This window comes from Cygnus olor, chromosome 1, assembly GCF_009769625.2.
Source record: "Cygnus olor isolate bCygOlo1 chromosome 1, bCygOlo1.pri.v2, whole genome shotgun sequence".
Lineage (NCBI taxonomy): Eukaryota > Metazoa > Chordata > Aves > Anseriformes > Anatidae > Cygnus > Cygnus olor.
Window position 1 is genome coordinate 24,859,310 of NC_049169.1, and position 19,400 is coordinate 24,878,709.

At 38.0% G+C, this 19,400-nt stretch overlaps 1 protein-coding gene across 3 annotated transcripts in view; it reads right to left on the reverse strand.

The window, feature by feature from the left end:
- Positions 1-19,400, reverse strand: part of CPED1 (cadherin like and PC-esterase domain containing 1) — a 151,914-nt gene that overhangs the window by 3,479 nt on the left and 129,035 nt on the right. For all 3 annotated transcript variants that reach the window (XM_040549972.1, XM_040549956.1, XM_040549965.1), the window contains 5 exons: positions 17,895-18,031; positions 8,654-8,874; positions 8,291-8,392; positions 7,998-8,085; positions 5,596-5,742 (listed from right to left, as the gene is read on the reverse strand). In XM_040549972.1, coding sequence (XP_040405906.1) covers positions 5,596-5,742; positions 7,998-8,085; positions 8,291-8,392; positions 8,654-8,874; positions 17,895-18,031 — 695 coding nt within the window. The remainder of the gene's footprint in view (positions 1-5,595; positions 5,743-7,997; positions 8,086-8,290; positions 8,393-8,653; positions 8,875-17,894; positions 18,032-19,400) is intronic.

Genomic DNA, 19,400 nt, shown 5'->3' on the forward strand with positions numbered 1-19,400 from the left:
TGATCTCAACTACCAAATTCATACTTCACAGCTTGCCTGTACATCTATCATTGGAAAAAATAAACTCAGGACAGCCCTGACTTACAGAAAGGTATAAATACAGACATGCTCTGATCCCAAGTAATTGAGGGACCTATGCTGTTTCTCATCTGCAATCCCTTCTAGAACGTTCTTGCTCTCAGGTTTTGATGAAAGAGCAGCCCAGTTCCATGGTGGGCTGAGAAGTAGACCATGACTCATTTCTCCAAGAAGGTAGTTCCAGTGCATTTCAACAGCCCTGTATCAGCTTGGATGTTTTGGGGCAGCATACTGACAAAACCACAGTGTGGTTCGGTAACTTCTCCTTGGACCCCCAAGTATGCATAAATCTCTGGGATTATCATGTTCAATACATGTGGAATAATTGAATATCTATTAGACTAGTGAGAAAGTGAAAGGTAGGGTCCTCGGAAGCTTGATGGCTAAAAGGGTCTCCTGTGAGATGCTGAAGGGCTGGTCTCAGTGAACACCCTGTCACTGATGAATAATGAAGCAACTTCATGAGAGGGAGAACTCAGAACCTTGCACAGGGCAGAGCACCCTTACCCAGCCAGTGGGAAATACAGAGACAGCAAAAGAGGAGCCAGGCACTAAACTTATTTCTGATAGCTCTGATGGCTTTCAGTTTTTCTGCTGTATCAGTCATGGCACAAATATAAAAAAAAAAACAAAGACTTCATTTATTAATGTATACATTTATGCAGGAGCATATTAACTTGTAAAAAGATGATGTCTATTTACAGTCAGTGAACAACGAGAAACAATGTTCATATGTAGTGAAGTTCATAGTAAATGTATTGAAACAACCCACACAAAATTAAATGTGAATGAAGGAAAAACATGTGCAAAGGCTTGAAAGACTGGGCAGAAAGGCCATGACAGAGCTGGCTGGACTAAAAAAAGAGCAGGAATTATCCATGTAGAAAATTAATATATCCTCTGATCAATTTGATACAGCTAAGCCAAGGGCCGTTATTTGTTTTCAGGCAATTACTGCAGGTTCATTTTTCTAAATTAATGCCTTAGATCTTACAGCTATTCCAAAGTGATGCCACCTTGAACCAATCATCCAAACTGCATTCCTGTTAGGCATAATCTCCAAGGAATGCAATCTAATGTTCACCCAGCAGCCAGGCACTGATTAAGATACTGAAATACCAAGGTTGCTAGTTTCTGTGTTGTGCACATGATTTCATTGCTATTAAATTAGGGAATAAATCTGAATAAAAAATAGACCTTTATAACTGCTGGCCAACCTACTTCTCCATAAGCATTTGTGATGAATGAGGTAATCAAGAAATCATGTTTTCGTGTGTGCACAGAACTATGTTTGGGCAGAAAGTGCCAGAGTTATGCAAGATTTTCTGTCCCAGATCAGTATAACCTACCCATTAGACTAGATCCTCTAGCAATCAGAGCAAAGACTGTAGGGTCTACAGAGCTGCAGATTTCTGTGCTCTCAGGGTGACTCAAGGCCCTGTGAAGTGTGTCATTGTGAACCCAAATAATTTATCAGGACAAACAGGGGAAATATTTGACCAGCTACTGAGAACTAAATGAGATCTGATGAATATATTTCAGGTCTTGTTATCTGCACAGAACGGACGGCCCTCCATTGCCACATGACTGTGCTTTACTTCACATGGCATTTACAGAGGGGTGCTCTCTTCTGGGAGTTTAGGAAGCTATTTTTAAAGAGAAAGAAAGTGAAAGTACAAAGCAGTAGGTTTAATCCACCTCATCTGGCTTCATAAAACATGAAAAGTTTTGGACTTTTACATAGTGTTCTTGGCTCCATCCTCGAGGCAAAATGCCATTTTCCTAGCAGAAACTGTTTCAGCACCTGATGAAACTCCATTTGCCAGGATTCAGAAATAAACTGATGACAAAACTGTTAAAACTAATGAAGTATCAAAAGCGGTCAAGGACTTTATTTTTGCTTTTGTCAAGGATCAAGTCTGTTTTTTGGTGTCTGATGGATTCTCCTGGGCACATCCATGCCTCTTTCAGCACAATGGCCTCTCAAGCCTCATTAACAACAGCTCCATGATCCAAATTCTTCCCTGATCTTCCCCAGAAACACATACTCTCTGCTGAGATCCTCAGGCAGAAAAGCAAGGCCAAATCTGCACATGAGCTCGTGAAAAATGAAGGAAGAGTGCATGAAAAATGCTGATAGCTGATCATGCCAGGCTGTTTTCCACCTACAAAACATCTGAAATATTTTCCTTTGAAGTTCTCCATTTCACTCAAAAGCTCTGTGGAAATGGCAAGCAACAGCAATAACCCACAAAGTATACCTACATCTTGGTCCTAGACGCAAAGGGGGTCAATATTGCTGTCTGGGTGAAAAGGAGGGAGCCATGTACTCCACAAAACTATTTATCCATTGCAGAGGTATCTGCTCTGTGGCTTCCCTCCTTCTCAGCTCCATTTGGACTGAGCTATGTTCACCCCTTTTAATGCATTGTGCAGAGGAGATTAAAGGATCAGTTAACTAACCACATCCATTATGTTTGGTCTCAGAGCAGGACAGAGGCCCCAGCAGTGGTCTAAAAACATATGAGCTGCTGAGGAGCCTGAGGTAGAAACCAGCTGCGAGGTTCACATTTAGCACACGTGTTCCAACAGGTCTGAAAATGCTCCCAGCGCTGTGCTCTGCCCCAGTCAGCCTCATACTGGATCCGAGTCGTGGCCAGTTGCAGCTGATTGTTTCTCTCTTTTGGGAACACATTTATTGTCCCATGGACTGTTCTGTCCCTCACATTGTTATCTTAGTCTGGGATGTTTAAGCAGAAAAATCAAAGCCATATATTTATTATTTTTTTATTATGTTTTAAGTGTGTTGCAGCTGAGATAATTAAATATAATCCACAGGCTACAAGAAAATGGTCAGGCTGGCTGTGCTAGGGCTTGGCTGGCAGAAATCACAAGGACACACTCTGGAATATATGCTTGAATTTACTACCATCTCCACTGAATTTCCATTTGGTTTAAACTACTATGTTTAATTAGCCACACTGTATTTTGTTTTCCAGTATATACTGTGGTTGTCTGATGAAGGAAACCTTATTATCAGATCTTTGCATCTTGTGGAACTTTAAGGAAAGTATATCGCAGCTGTTCTGACACTTCTTCACGGCAAAAATTAGTACTTCTACCTTGTTCCAGGTGTCATGGCCCAAGTTTGTAGCCATGAAGGTCTACAGAGACTCTGTGCTAACCCTGTGTACATCCAAGTCCCTGGAACAGGTTTAGCCAAGAGTAAGTCTTACAGAAAAATAGGCATGACTTGGCAAAATAAGCAAAGGGGTTTTTTTCCTGTTCTTGAGAAATTCAGAAAATTTTTGTAGTCTTTCTCGTTTGAAGTAATTTGTTTAGACAGAAAACAAATTCCTAAAGTCATGCTGTAAAAGTGCTATCATTTCACCTGTGTGATTGATAGTCTTTTAAATTGTTTATAAATTTTTGATGGCTCTAATAAAAAAACAAACAAAGAAAAAACAACTAGGATTTTCTGCATAAGAAATGGTGGAGTTCTGTCTCTTAAGCAGTACTTCAGATTGCTGGTGTCATTTTTCTAGTCACTAAGCAAACTCCTGATATTTCTTCCAACTAGTAGTTTGTTACTGACTCAAAGCCCCTAGCTGACTTTGAAATACCATAAATTCATTAACTCTTGGTTTCAAGGAGATATCCTTCATTGCATTCTTTTTTTTTTTTTTTTTTTCTTCCAGTTTTAACTTTTCGGAAACAATTTCTTTTCATTCTATATATTTATTCTATTCTGTGGAGGAACTTGTACCTGCCATGTCTCTTTTGATCATGCAGAGGAAATGTATTCTCCTTGAAAAACATGACAGTTCAAGTTTTATGGTCCTAAACAGATTTTAATAGAATAATTTGTGCTAGTTTCCTAGGTTTTTGGTAGACAACCTGGATTCAATTCATAAGAATAAGGATAAGTAATATCATCACAAACAATTTCTTACTGTGCTAAACATGATTTTGTCTGTAGAGATTCCAGAAGGCTTATCTGTGCTTAGATCCAGCAATGAACTGAAGCAAGGTGTTACTGATGATCTCTGAGTGCGTGACTCCAGTTCTCACTGAAGGGTTATTTTTTACCATAAATAAATATATATTTTTAAGTAAGCACCTAGAAAGGTATGTCCCCTTTATTCCTCAAAGCTTTTCCTGGTTCACAAAGAGTGTAATGTAATATTCTTCAGAGCAATAAATTAAATGCTCAGATTCTCAACAGACTGACTGGTCATTCACAACAGAAAACCGGTAACTGGAGGTTTAAACCAACTACTTGGTGCCATGGGTACTAGGAAGGTCTTGGCTGAAAGCCACAGGAATATTCTGATGACCTTGCTGACACTTCATAACTACCACATACAGAATTACTGTTGCTAGCCCTACAGCAGAAGATACCTGCTTATTTGACTAATCAGAAATTATACTATTTGTTTTCATTCAGGGATGTCTGTGCTAGACCAGAGATGCAGTGTCTCATTTGTTACATGTAAGGTATGAAAAGTCCAAAACCAAAACAGCCCCCTCTTTTCCTGACAGAGAAGAGCACTCTCTGTAAAAAGACATATCACATACTCAAAAGACATCTCAAAGGAAAACAGAAAAACTTGAAATATCTTGTTTTTCAGACTTTACTTCCACTGATTTGGCAGCCTCTAGGCTGATTTTCTGCCTAGATAATAATGAGTTTGCTTATTCATTTCTGATCTAAACCATGGACTCCTGTCATTTGTAATAAGTTGTGAAAACTCCTAGCCAGAACTTGAAACAAACAGAATAAGAACACATTCTCAATAGCCATATATATATATATTTTACCATGTTCCTGTTTTGCTTACTCCAGCAATTATAAAACAGAAGACAATCTTGACAGATATCAGACAAAAAAGAAATCAGAACTACATGTGAGAATGACAACACGTAATTTAACCACTTCTGCTCGTCTGTCACTATAGTCTGTATAGTCTGTCGCTATATGTATAGTCTTGTATAGTCTGTATATGTATAGTCTGTCACCATAATTATACCAGATAATTCTTTCTTGGACATATGAGAATACAGAAATAAGACTGGTCTTTCAATTTTAAGCTGCATTTTAAATGTATCTATGATTTGATGGGAGTCTGCCAACCAGTTCAGTTAGGAGGGCTTAGAACAAAAACCTGTGAGACTGAGCTATTATAAAAGGACAGACTGAGTACATGCAGAAGTGGTAGGGATATATAATGGATATCAAATCATGTAAGAACCTGGCAAGAGTAAAATATCCTTTTACAAAAGTTACCTTTCCAGAAGAGCACGCTTGTTTTTATTTCAAGGAGATGCCATTACACCAGCTTAGCCTGTCCTTGGGCAGTGAGGGACAGATGCCACCATATACGTATAGCAGCCTCCACAGCTTTTGTTCAGGATTATCTGAGTAGCGATTGTGAACCTACCTACATACCTTTTTGCTTTTAAGCACCTGGCAGTTAAAATCTCTTTTAAATACCTGAAAAAGATACAAAAACTTACCTCATGGAAATGGCAGCCACACTTCCCCCGCAGGAATTCTTTGTAACGTCCCATTGTGATGACAAAGGTGTCAACAACTTCATAGCCATAATTTTTTGCGGTATCCAGGATAATCAAATTTTCATTCCACAAATTTTGCACTTCTGCCTGTGTTCCAGATAAAATATTGCAATGTTTTGTCAAAAGTACTGTTTAAAGATTATTTTATTCTCCTATTGAAATAAATAGCAAAACTTAATTCTAAATAGGATAATCGTGTTATATTCTAGAAGTGAATTACTACAAACACACTCTTGAAAAACACCTACTGCTCCAAGACTTTTGTAGATTTTTGCAGAAACTGTTTAGAACAGGTTTTGCAGAACAGAAAAAGTCATAAGAAAGTCCACAAATGTTTCCCTAATTACACACACACAAAAAAAAAATCAGGTTGATTTCAAGATGATCTAAACCAAAAAACAAATTAGCAGTAACTGTAATTATTTTTCTGTAGTTGCACAGCTTCCTAAATGGGAATAATTCAATGCTGTTTAAAATGTACTTACTGGAAATCTTTTTAATATACACTCAGCTAATATAAGGTATAATTAAAGAAAAAAAAAAGTCCCATTATAAAGATGTCTGTGTAACAAACGGTTAAATTGTTCCTGTAAAGGGCAAATTCAGCTTCAAATCAAAGCCACTGAGACTATTCCTTAAAAAGGAGTATAAGGCCATGGGTGTCTTAGACACAGTCATAGCAAAGAAGAGATTATTTCTTGAGATATTGCAGGAAGGCCAAAAATAGAAAAAATGGTTGGCCATAAATTTGTCAAGGCAGCAAATATGGCACTGCAAACAGAAGGGTTTTGAGGTTAGATGGTGTAACCCAGAAGTCCAGAGAACCCAAATTGCAGGGGCAATTTGGGTTATGGTTCAGATATGAAAAGAATGAGAGTTGCATATTGTAGTTGATTTCTGGAGTTTTATGGAATTTACTGGATGAGAAACAGATAAAAGTAATCCTGAGAAGCCTTTCATATTCTTCCATCCTTGCTTCACCTACCTGAGATCAAAGTTCTACTTCCTCGTAGGACTGAACTCTGCTGAAATTTATGGGAGGAGCTTATGACCACTTTTCTTCCTATAGATTCCAGCCACTTCCCCAATGTACCCTAACTTGGTCATGTGTATAAACTAAGAAAATGGTTGAAATCAATAAGAGGAATTTGAGTAAACACTATTGGCAGATAGAACTAATCTAGAAAGAGGGAATGGGCAAAATCTGGCAAGGCAGTCTCTACAGCAAAAATCACACACTGAATAAAGCAGTCTGTTATCACTGCAAGAAGAGGTGAATGCCAGTCCTCAGTGTGATAGGACTGCTGTACATAAGCTATGAAAGCTTAGAAAGAGTGTTGTGCAATGCTGGTAGGCACCATTACTCTTTTCTACAATCCAGTGCTTCCCAGACTTGTCTCTTCCACACATTTTAAATAGAATCATAGAATCAGAATATCCTGAGTTGGAAGGGACCCATAAGGGTCATCAAGTCCAACTCCTGGCACTGCACAGGTCTACCCAAAAGTTTAGACCATGTGACTAAGTGCACAGTCCAATCGCTTCTTAAATTCAGACAGGCTTGGTGCAGTGACTACTTCACTGGGGAGCCTGTTCCAGTGTGCAACCACCCTCTTGGTGAAGAACCTCTTCCTGATGTCCAGCCTAAACTTCCCCTGCCTCAGCTTAACACTGTTCCCGCAGGTCCTGTCACTGGTGATAACAGAGAATAGGGCACCTGCCTCTCCACTCCCTCTCATGAGGAAGTTGTATGAGTTCTCTATTCTATCAACCAAGTTGTAAATAAAAATACTGAATTGAATGAGTTACACAGGATATCGAAATGAGACCATCTGCCACTCTGAGAGGTCTTGGACATGATTTGAATTCACTGTATCACCCACTTAACATACAAGTAACAGGCTAGATTCACTGGTGTGTTCCAGCTGCTTTGTAATGTTCTGGATTTGTAAGTTGGTTAAGACATTTATGGAGAGCTAGAACACTGAGTCATAGAATCCTGGGGAGCGCCTGTGCTCGACATGGTAGAAAGAGCTATGTGCCTAGCCCTAACTCAATTTCTCAAATTTGGCAGCAGACTTAATGGAGGTTGTTCTAGTTCTTGGGACAGCTGACTGAGCACAGTGTCTCAAATGACTCTGATTGCGGTGGAATCCATGAAAGGCTAATTGGTTTGAATCCACATCAGCAAGCCATACTAGCAAATGCAAACGTTCTTTCTTTGATCCACTTAAAGCTTGCTCAGCAGAGGAGGTAACATTTTTGACCAGACAGAAAAAAATGTTTTCTGAAATGACAAGTCTTCTGTGAAAATGCACTCACTCTAAATATACTTAGCTTACCTGTGATAAAGAATGTATTCCATCCACCGGGAGGTGAAATCCCATCCCTATAGATTTGATAATTACCAGGATATTTGATAGATTTTCCCTGTTTGGCAAATTAAATGAATTAAAAAAATCAGGACACACATTTTACTTAACAGACACATCAAAAGACATTTTTTTTTCAAAGTCATTTAAGTGCACACCCATGAGAAAACAAATGAAATGTTTGGATTTAAAAATTCTGGTCATTTCCCATAATTTATTTTATCAAGAATTGACTTGGAATAACACTAAGTGCATAACATTACCTGTTCAACACCTTTTGGATAATTTGCAGGTGATTGGAATTAAGCCACTGAACGCCACCTACAATTAATACCGTCTGGTCTGTGTTCTCTAGGGGACGTGATCTGAAACCCAGAAATAAAAAACAACACATGTTGCCTTAAAACAGATGGCAAACATTTTAACTGCATTGCATTGCATTTCAGTGGACTGTATCTGGCACCCTGATCAGAGGCCTGATGTCATTTTCTACTATTTTTCAACCACACAATACGGTCTGCACACGTTGTGTTTAATTGTTTGGTTACTTTAATTGCAAGATCTGTTAAACACATTTGTGAATAGAATAAAACACAAGCAAGCCAGAAATGGAGTTCATACAGTACCTCTGTAGAAGTTGTTCTAGCGCTTTTTCAAAAGTTGGTCTCTGTTTTGCAGTCATCCAAAACTGGGGATAGTAGGAGTAACTGATAAATGTTTTCCCCTCATTGATATTATGATAACATTTAACATCATGAGTCTTTTGCCATTCCTGAAGAGTCTCATTCACTCTTTCTATTAGATAGTACATCATCCCTCTGTTAGTTGAGTCACCTATAAAAAGAATCTTCAAATGGAAAAAAAGATATGACTTAGACACTCCAAAACACTTAGACACTTAAACTTATACACTCCAAAAAACAAAAGGAAAGAAAAGAATACAGCTAGGCAGGTTTTAAACCCTTTTCATAGCAGGCAAGATATCCCTCTGTGAGCTGCCAGTTCTCCAGGTGTGACAGCTCAGTACTAAAATTCTCCTTTAGTAAAATATTTGTGATCTGATTAGCAAAAAGATTTTCAAAGACAAAATCTGTCTCAAAGACAAAAAATGCAAGTTATAGATGGCTATAGTTACACAGTTACTCCTATTTTCTTTAGCTTAAGCTTATACTTATTTCCGATTGCTAGTATAGTGCCTCTCTTGACTGCTTGCAGTTTCCTGCTTTAGTTCCTCCAGTTTTTCATGTGGTTTGCTCGTACACAGCATGTCTTGCTAAACTTCTGTCTTCCATAAATGTGATTCATTTGAATTTACAACAAAGTAACACACATCAATGAATGCAGCTGCTGCCTTATTTGTAAAGAGATGTTTTTTTTTTTTTTTTCGTTTTTTTTTTTTCTGTCATTTCAGAGAGAATAAAAAAGAAGGTTATTGTGGTGACAAAGAACCTGAATACAGTCCTGGGATGTATGTGACATGACCATCAGGAAGCATTGTGTCCTGAAGAGAGTTGGAAGAGACTTCAGGTTGAGCGATGTGTCAGCAGTCTGACTTTGAGCTTGCAACTGAATAAAGAAGTCAGATTTAGTTAGGGTTGCTTCTACTCACCCTGTTGAATCCCCTGACAAATCAAGCATCTCTGTAGGTGGAGACCACAGAACTTAAGGCTTTTTTTTTTTTTTTTTTTTAATGTAATTGCCCCATATTTAGTGGATAGGACTAACATTTCCTCCTGCTGAAGAGAATGTGTAAGCAAATGCAAATGTTGAAAGGTGAAAAGGAATGTGTAAGCAAAGACAAATGTCCAAAGGAGAAAAGAACCCAGGTTCAGTGCAGTTTTCTGATGAAACTGTATGTGTAATCTGTTGATACCACAGTCACATCAACCATAAATGCACACAGAAAAGCATAAATGTAAAATGGGGAGTCAGAAACCCAACAGAGCCATGACACAGTAACAACCCTGCTTTCTGTGCAGCAGGATGCCTCTTATCCTACCTCCTCTGGCACTAGTTATCATCCTGTAAATTGGAGTTTTGTTATTTGTTTTTTAAATTTGATTTGTTTTTTGATATTTTACAACTTCCACCTTGACTATTTGGTTATGCAAATAAAATTCAGACTGCACAATATTACGTATTTAAGAACATGTTTGCAAAGCTTGTCTTGGAGACTTTATGTGGTGAAAGCATCAGGGACTTCTCTCATCTAATACATCTCTATTTATCTATCCTCTTCAGGAATGTCACAGTTTTAGTGACTGGTTCCAGTTTCCACTATGAGCCTTTTGTGAGTAAAAATGAGCCACAGCAGTGTACCAAAGAAAGTTCCCATAGTATAGAAGCTATTTCAGATGAACCATGATCTGGTGGCAGGGCCAGCAATGCACATGGCAATGACCTGACCATCGCATGCCCTTTCCATTGTGGGCAGCAGAGAATCATTATGTGTGGTAGCAAATACATTGAAACAAGCACTGAACACACAGGGGCTCTTTAACCTTCTATTCTAGACCTCTCAAAGCTTCTTCACAGAACACATTTTTAAACAGCTGCTGTTCGTGCTTGGACAGCACAAGCACTTCTCTCACATGCAAGGGGATTTCCGACTCTTTTCATATTGTGCCACAAGAAACCTCTTTAAACCAAGCATAACATGACTCAGAAGTCAAGGATCCTTTGTAATGGAGGGATTTGTTGGATGCTCTCTCTCTTTCTCTCTCTGACAAACACAAACATGCACGCCATTATTTACAATTTGGAAGACAGTCTGCACTTATGATATGACCTAATTCCAAAGTAGGCTAACTTGAGGTTTTAAACAAGAATTCTTTTAACTTGCAAAACGTCTTAATCTCTTCAATCTGTCTATATCCACATCTCTTTAATCTCCATTTCATGAGTCCATCACCGTAGTACATAGATGTATATCTACTTAAAGAGTAGTTCTCAGATATTAGTAGACAAGGTTATCATTAACTTGCTGTGTGGGCGAGAACATTTCTATAAAGACATAGAACACCATTAGCAGAATAAAAAACAAACTCTACCAGATTACACACTGTAGTTGGTAGAACATGTCAGATTGTTTCTCTTTTGCTATTCTACCTACAAATGATACCATGTTGGTATCACTAATTGCAAAGGAGCACATTCAGCTATAAATTACATTGATTTGAAAAATGCATCTTTTTGCTTACTCTTCATTGTACTGTGACTAAGATGCTGATAGATAGATATTTTTCCTTCTAGCTGTATTTGATCTAATCTCATCTACCACAGAATTCAAATAGCAGAACAAGACAATTCCTCTCCTCCACCCACCTTCCCCTCCCCCCCCCCCCCCCAAATAAAAAGGAGAGAAGAACCACAGCCAAGGCCAACACTGTATATTCTCTAATAATGTGTCAAGTGTCATTCTAAATATTTTCAAAGTCTCAAACATTGCAGACCATCAAAGACAGAGAATGACTCATCAGACTCTTTCCTATTTTTTTCCTGATGTCAAAAACAGAGCAAAACACTTGCCCTCACACACACTTAATTTACCCTATTAAATATTTTAGCATTGTAGAGCTTTTCAAATTCTACACCTACACATACAAGCAGTTGGTCCGTGCGTGAATTTTCAAGTTTGCTCTGGGGTGCTCAGCTGGTGAATTCTGCAGGAGGAAGGGCACTTTGCCTTTGGACTTTTGAAAATCAGTACCAGGAAAGACAGGCGAGGTAAGATCAGTTCTCATAGTGACCATTCTAGCAGACTTTTTTTAGTCAGAAGTCAGAACTGGGCACTGTGTCCTGTTAGTACCCTGATGTACTTCATATTATTAACATGAGACTCATGAAAATGTACAAAGCCCACCCCTGAAAGAGCAAGTTTTGAGTCTTAAAACTTCTCCATTTTCACTCTTAAGTGAGCTTGTGAGGATCTAAAACAGGTCAGGGAATGGATTCAATCAGACAGCTAATCCTATTGAGTGTGTGGGTGTCCATGTGGGAATGTATATTTATTCCTAGGAGAAGGTGTGGCTGAACAGGATGTCAGGAATGAGAGAGATGGCAACATCGCATTGGTGAGGAATATGGGTTACTATGGCGAAATTAACCTAAATACTCAGAAACAGGTCTGCTAAGAGAATGGTTAAGACTCGATGTAAGAGGAGAAGAGAGAAATTAGTCAAGGCAGACCTATGTTTGTACAGAAAGACAGATAAAAAGTGTAGGTTTTCCTCAAATATGTCAATCAATTATAACAACCATATTAGCTTTCACTCAAGAAACCTTTGACTGGTCAAGTAGGTACGAGCCATACCAATACAGTATCACTGTAATCGTTCAAGTCTGTCTAACTCCAGCCACTTCTTTCAAAGTGAAATCATGGCATTGCTGAAAAACATATAATAAAATTGTCACTGCAGTATGTGAAATCTATGGTTCCTGCCCTCCAGCTCTGACAGAGAGCTCTGAAGTCTGTCTGTAATCTTCACTGTACATATCAGCAGTCACACCCTGGAGACTGTGTGTACTGGGATTTTGAAGGGGATGCTCTCCCATAAATGCAGCAGAAAAGATCTCATATAGAATGATAGGTGTGCGTTCCTTGTAATCCAATGCATTCCAGGCTGCTGGATGCATAGCATATCATCAGCAAATCTGCACACACTGAGCATCCATTCATTAAGGCCTTCTCTGTATCCAACAATCTGGTTCTAACAGTTGTTCCAACCATCTGTAAATCCTGGAAAAAAAATACTCCTTTTCTTCTGCCTAAAAAAAAAAATAAATAAATCCATGGGGAAGAACAGGACATTTGTAGGTTATCCTACCTGCAAAACCACTTTTCAAACTGCCCTCGCACAAAACTGACAGAACACATTTTGTCATGGTATGCAGACCATCAGAAAGCATCTTTCAAAGCACCCACCCTTTGCAGATCAGCTTCAGTATCAGCAAATGCTTGGACAACCCAGAGGCTAAAGTCAGTGGTGTACAGCCCCTGGAATAAAACTTATGTCTTTGAAATAACCCAGGAGCTTTGATGAATTACAATAATCATTAAATGTAATTGAATGTGTGGTAGCTATGGCAACAGTTGATTCTTTATAGTTGCATGAGCTTACTATAACTGTGCATGCCATGTACTATTTGAACCAGTGGCTCTGTGGATATTTAGCTCCATGACAATAAGGAGCCAAAAGATGGTTCAGGTGTGCAGAATATGCTGTGACTCATTTACATCACAGGCTGGCACAAGGCTCAGTCGTGCACTGTTCAGGTCAATGGGGGATTTGTCTGCAGAATGACTAAAGGATCAGGCATACATAGGGCTATAATTTTACCAGACGGAGAACAATACTTTCACACAGACAGATGTTTTCAGTGTCTTCTGTTGCAAATGTTTTGTGTGAAAAAAATAAAAAAATAAAAAAATAAATCCATTATAGCTTACAGGCCTTAAAAGATTGTGTAAGCATAGTGGAATCCACTTCTTAACCAGACCTATCATTATAAATTAACCACGCTTAAGAAATTCAAACACCTGTAAGTCCAAAACAGTACTTAACTCCAAAATATTATTAAGAAATTATAAGCTAAAATTCTTGTTTTAACAGCTGAATTTTAAGTACTTCAGCAAATATTACCTTTTCGTATTTCCTGTTCTTAATTACACATGATTCAATGGTACTTTGTTATAAGACTAAACTCTGAGCAATATTTCTCAATGATAAACAAAATACATATCCCTCCCTGTTACTGAGGGCAGCTTTCTATGTGCTGCTAATTGGATAAATAATTACCTGTTAGAACCCCTTTTCCTTTACCTATTTATAAAAGTTCTTGTACAAAAATCAAAGCTTCATGTCTTCACAGGATTGCATAAATCTTACAGCAGAAGCTTGTTAACCACACTTACAGAGGATTTTGTTGAGCCAATATAATACAGATATTTTTATTATGATTGCCTATTTCTTTCATTCAATTAGAGCATACATGTGGAGTTCCCTATGAACAACATAACCTGCATCTCACTACACTTACCAAGAGTTTAAAATGGTGAACAAGGGCTACAGATACCAAGAGTGGACTGAATGAAAATCCACTCAGCCAGAACCACTTTAGACTCAATACTTCAGAATTTTCCTGTTTACTGTGTTTGAAATGTAAACATATGACTGACTAGTCTTGCTAACACATCATAAAGAAAAACAAGGCTTCTTACAAACTGTTTTTGTGAATGTGTATCCCTTCTCATGTCTCCACCAATCTGAGTGTTATTGTTTCACTACAGGTGGTCTTAGGTTTTACAAAACAGAAACAACTTAGCCCAAGCACAGTTTTATATACACACAAATTAAAATAGTAATTAACAGTGATGTGAGACCAATTTGAAGTTATAGCTAGGGTAAATGAATTTCTGTTACAGAGAAAGGAGATGAAAATTTTAGAGATAAGCTCTGAAGTACAAATCAGTTTTAATATAAGACGTGAAAGCAGCTTGAAGTTAGAAAACAAAATTATGAAATATGTTTTGGTAGGTTTTTGTATGAAGAAAATAGGAAAGAAGTGCTGTTTGTATGTCCATAAATATCTTTTGGAAACATTGATAAATGCATAAATAAATTAAAGAGTAAGAGACATATCATCACTGCATTTTACTGTTGTTCTATGAAACATTGGAAAAAAAAGCATAATTGCACTTAAACATACAGTTGATCTCACACGTGCTGCATCCACAGAGAGACCATTAGCATTCACTCTCCTTATTATTTTATCAGTTGATGCACATCCAGACCAGAGACACATCACAGTAGTGGTAAACATATTGCATTCTTCCTTTCCCATGCATTAGAGCTGAAGAGCAACATACATATTTTTTTTTCTTTTTGCATGGCTTTTTTTTTTTTTTTTCAACCACAAGTGGAGCATAAGAAAACAACCTGCAGTTGTCATAGTTGGAATTTGACAGCAGCATAGAGATTAACACCTCCTTTTTAAAGAAAAGACATAATCACAGACACTTATGCTATCTATCATGCCTTATTGTGATATTTTTGCAATAAGAAGCAAAGCCTACCAGGTCAGAATCTTGAAACCAAACCATGTATTTTTTTCAGGACAAAAGTCAGAGACTTCAGCCTACTGAATCACAAATGTCAGTAACTGCTTTACCTTCAATTCCTGATCAAAGCTTGCATGAGTCTGAACTGTATATGAAGGGTATTCAAGAAACAAATTCAGTCACAGAGGCATGTTAGTATTTTTTGTGGAAGTCGTGACATCATTTAACCCAATGATATTACTGGTATATGTCTCTCTGCTTTCTAAATGAAGATTTGGTAATTAAGTGGGCTGTATGGAAACTTCATTGCCTTAATTTGGAATAAACTTTGAGCAAGAACTGAGATATTGTGTGGTCTGAACTTAAGCAAATAGGGCTGACTTGGGAGAACTCACAGTTACTTCTAGTTCTGATGGAGCAATTTTACCTCTGATATAGCAAAATGTAGATTTTGCAGAGACCAATGTTACACAAGCTGAATACTTCAGGTATGACGGCATACTACAAAACCCCAGAATACAGGGTTACAATAGTTAGCTGAGCACATTTTGAGAAGTGGACACGAATGAATTCTGTTATTCTCACCTAGCTTCAGCAAAGGAGAAGTATAAATCAAACAAACACTCTAAATCATCTCAGTATCCTCACTGGTTGGTGATTTTGTGCTTATGTTTTGCCCCTATGATCTTTCTACTGTCTGCTTACATTTTGTGTTAAACACTTCTGCTTATATTACTAAGCAAATCATATCATTAATTTGGGTAGAATTCAGAGATATTTGTAGTGCTTAAAGCTGAGGTATATAATGGTTTTGAAATTAATAACACAAATTAGGGAATATAACTATTTATGGATGGTTACCAAAAATCTCCTGGATATTAAAAATGTATTCATTCACAAGAATTTATATCTTACTGTCTACTCAATAGAACACTTATAAAAGATCAGGATTTCTTAAACATATATAACAGCAATAAATACAACCAACAAACATAAGCCTCTTTCAGTGAACACCTGAAAAAAAAATTACTTTTCCTATTAAATTACTCAGATTGTGTAAAGTAACCCCTAAAGTTTCCCCTAATCAGACAGAATCAGGACCTTATCACCCAAGCTGAGAACCAATTCTACTCCTCTGACTTATGCATGTAGAAAGTTTCTCTGAGTTCTTAAGTTCTACCGATGTGAGGGAGTTGGTCCAGGCTCTACATTTATTTATTTGGTGAAAGAAGCACAAATGTTATTTGAAAATGCTAGACAAAATTAATACTACCGCAATGTGACAACAGAAATAACATTAGAGGGAAAACATAGGAGAGAGATAACAAAAGGGGAAAATGCGTTAGAATGATGACTTTAAACGAATAAACCAGTTAAATGGACATCTGTGAAAAGGTAACAGGAGTGATTCAGCAGCTTTCTACAGACCGGTGAAGGTTATCAGACAATGATGGAAGATTTTTTGCAAAAGATGCAGAATGGGAAACAAGTGCAATTAGTTTTACAGAGATTTTTCTCATGCTGTTAATGTAGTTCACATGGGATAAGGCTCTTGTCTGATACTGGAGTAGATGAAAGTCATAACATAGCGGATTTTGCATTAAGATTGGTTTTAATATACCTTTAACAAATGTTGCCCTGTTTTTGACACTGGTGAATATGAGTAGTTGGATTGAGGAGGTGGGAATAGCAGCATAACCCTCTCACACTATACTGGCAAAACACTTCCATATTGGTTATGTTGTTCTTCTGCTATCCTGACCAAAAGGTGTTCACTTATTGAAGCAGCCCAATGGAAATTAATGTCAATGGAAATAAAAGACTAAAGCTAGCAAATTCTTCTATTATTTTATTTTATTTTATTTTATTTTATTTTATTTTATTTTATTTTGCTGTGGTCAATGCAGAAGTGCTTATTTTGTTAATAAGGAGCAAATCAAGATTATTCTCTGTCATATAAACTTATGGTTTTATTTTTTTGTTTGTTTGTTTCTGAGAAAAGTATGGTAGGGGAGACCCAAAGTTCTATAGTAATGGAGACAACCGCAGGCAGAAATAAAGCAAAATGACAACGAAGAATGCTGTGCAAGACAATAAATGACTAGAAAAGAAGGAGAAGATGTTAATCGGAAGACTATTATTTTTGTACTTTTTCCATATAGAAATGGTCTCGGATTCTATCAAAATATCATTGTTAGTTACTATTTTGTTACCTAGACAATAAACTATAAAAATCTTTATAACAATTAATTACTTACTTTCTGGATACTTGTATCCTCAGTAATGTACCTGAGCCTCAGATCAGAGCTCTCTTTCAACAGTTTTACAGTCATAGCTTGCCTATTAAGGCACCCTTGTATTTCCAAGCAATCACCTTAGAAGCTTCACTATAAGAAAAGAATGTGCAAGAAGACTTGGTAAGATTAGTGTGCACAAGCAATGCCATGCATTAGGTATGCAGCAGAAGAAACTGAACTTACACATAAAGTGCGAGACAAACTGTAACAATGCAAATCCCTTCTCCGCTGACAGTGCTTACATACTCACTGCAGGTCTTGTTGATAACCATGTACACCGTAGGTCCTGACACTCCACTGGTGTGACCTAAGGTTTGTGTGAAATGGCAGCATACAACTGTGACTGCATAGGAGGCTAAATTATTGATAGCAGTTTTTGTTTCCATATGATTTTTTTCCCATTATAATAAAAAGGGAATTTTCTTAAACTATAAAATTGCTTTTAAGACCTCAGAACACTAAATGTCTAAGTAAATAATAACAAATTATAGTGCAAAATCTGTTACTTACCCTTCTGCCCTCCACACAGCGCTGGAGTTCAGGCTTAGCTAGCACAGAGTGTTGGCAGTTGTGGGGCTGCCATGTTATTGCTCTCCAGTCACAGGTTCTGTTGTCAGAGCAGCTGAGGCAAGGGACAATCCATTGCCCTGGAAAACAGCAACGGGGTGTCAGCATCTCCTCTGTATTTTTGTGAGTAGCCTTACTGTGAAGCAAGTGACATGTTCTCAAGCATTTTGTCATGGGAGTTTTCCCTAAATTAAATCCCTCTCGACCCTTTGAAGAGACGATTTTCTTTTTCTGCATTCCTTTGCATTTAGCAAGCATGGAAGGTTTTGCTTTCTCCGAAAGAGTTGTGAATGCCCAAATTTGACAGTAGTGTGTGAGTTTATTTCTCAATTCACTTTGCCTTTCTCACATCAGCTTGTCCTTTCCCAACAGAAGGGATAAAATAAAGGCAAAGGGGTGAGGAGGCAGAATGGGAAAAGGATGTATTAATGGTTCAGAAGCGTCCAAAGACAAGATTCATTCTCATCTATCAAGATTCATTCTTATTCTGGTCTAAAAATTGGCTGGTTGATCAAAGCAAGACTTCGAGAGTCACTGGATAGAAAAATGAAGCAAGAGAGAGGATGGCTTTCCCTCAGCAGTGCACATTTCTTCAATTTGGGAGAATTCAGACAACCATACTGGACTATACATATATGCATTTCAGGTGGTTGAAGTTAGTGAGATGAATAATATATGTGCCTGATCTCTATTTAAAAAAAAAAAAAAAAAAAAAAAAAAAAAGATTTTGCAGTTTAGGACTATAAAGTGGGATTATCCAAAGTCAGTGGGTTTGAGGCATCTGTTAGGTAAGGATGAATGGTTTAGTTATTTTGGTTCTCTAAAGCTGTTTAATTCCAAAATCCTACTGGAAATCAGAGGGATTCTATGTGTCTAGGACTGTGTGTGTCTATGTAGTTATGCCAGCAAAATCTGCTTTTTCCTCAGATTAAAGGAGTTACACAACAAAAAGCAGATGCCCCCAGATCCTTGTGTCAGTGCTACCAAGCCTTGTTAGCACACGTTGGTTTCTCCTTGCAGACCAGGAAATGGCTGCACCAGCAAATAAATGTCTGCAGAGCAGACCTGCAGCCTCTCCTACCAGACAGCAGCGCAGCAGCCAGCCTGGTGCACTTCTCAGACTTTGATATATTGTTACAACACAAGAAGCCACAGCACAAAACAAGGCTGCTATTTATCAACGTTTATCAGGCCGGGGATAGAGTGGGAGGCTGAGCAAAGCAACCCTGCAAAGCCCCAGCAGCCTTGGAGGAGCCGCCTGCTACCTCAGGAATGAGGAGGTTTCCAGGGAGGCAGCCTGTGCTTGAACTGGAGGGAAGTCCTAAGCAAATACTTTGGTCAGTGGCAGATAAAAGTCCTCCCAAATAAAACTGACAAGAATTGTTTGTATGGGAACATGAAGTGGCACCTCTGAGGGCAGAATGCCTCCCACAGTGCTGTGACCGTGCA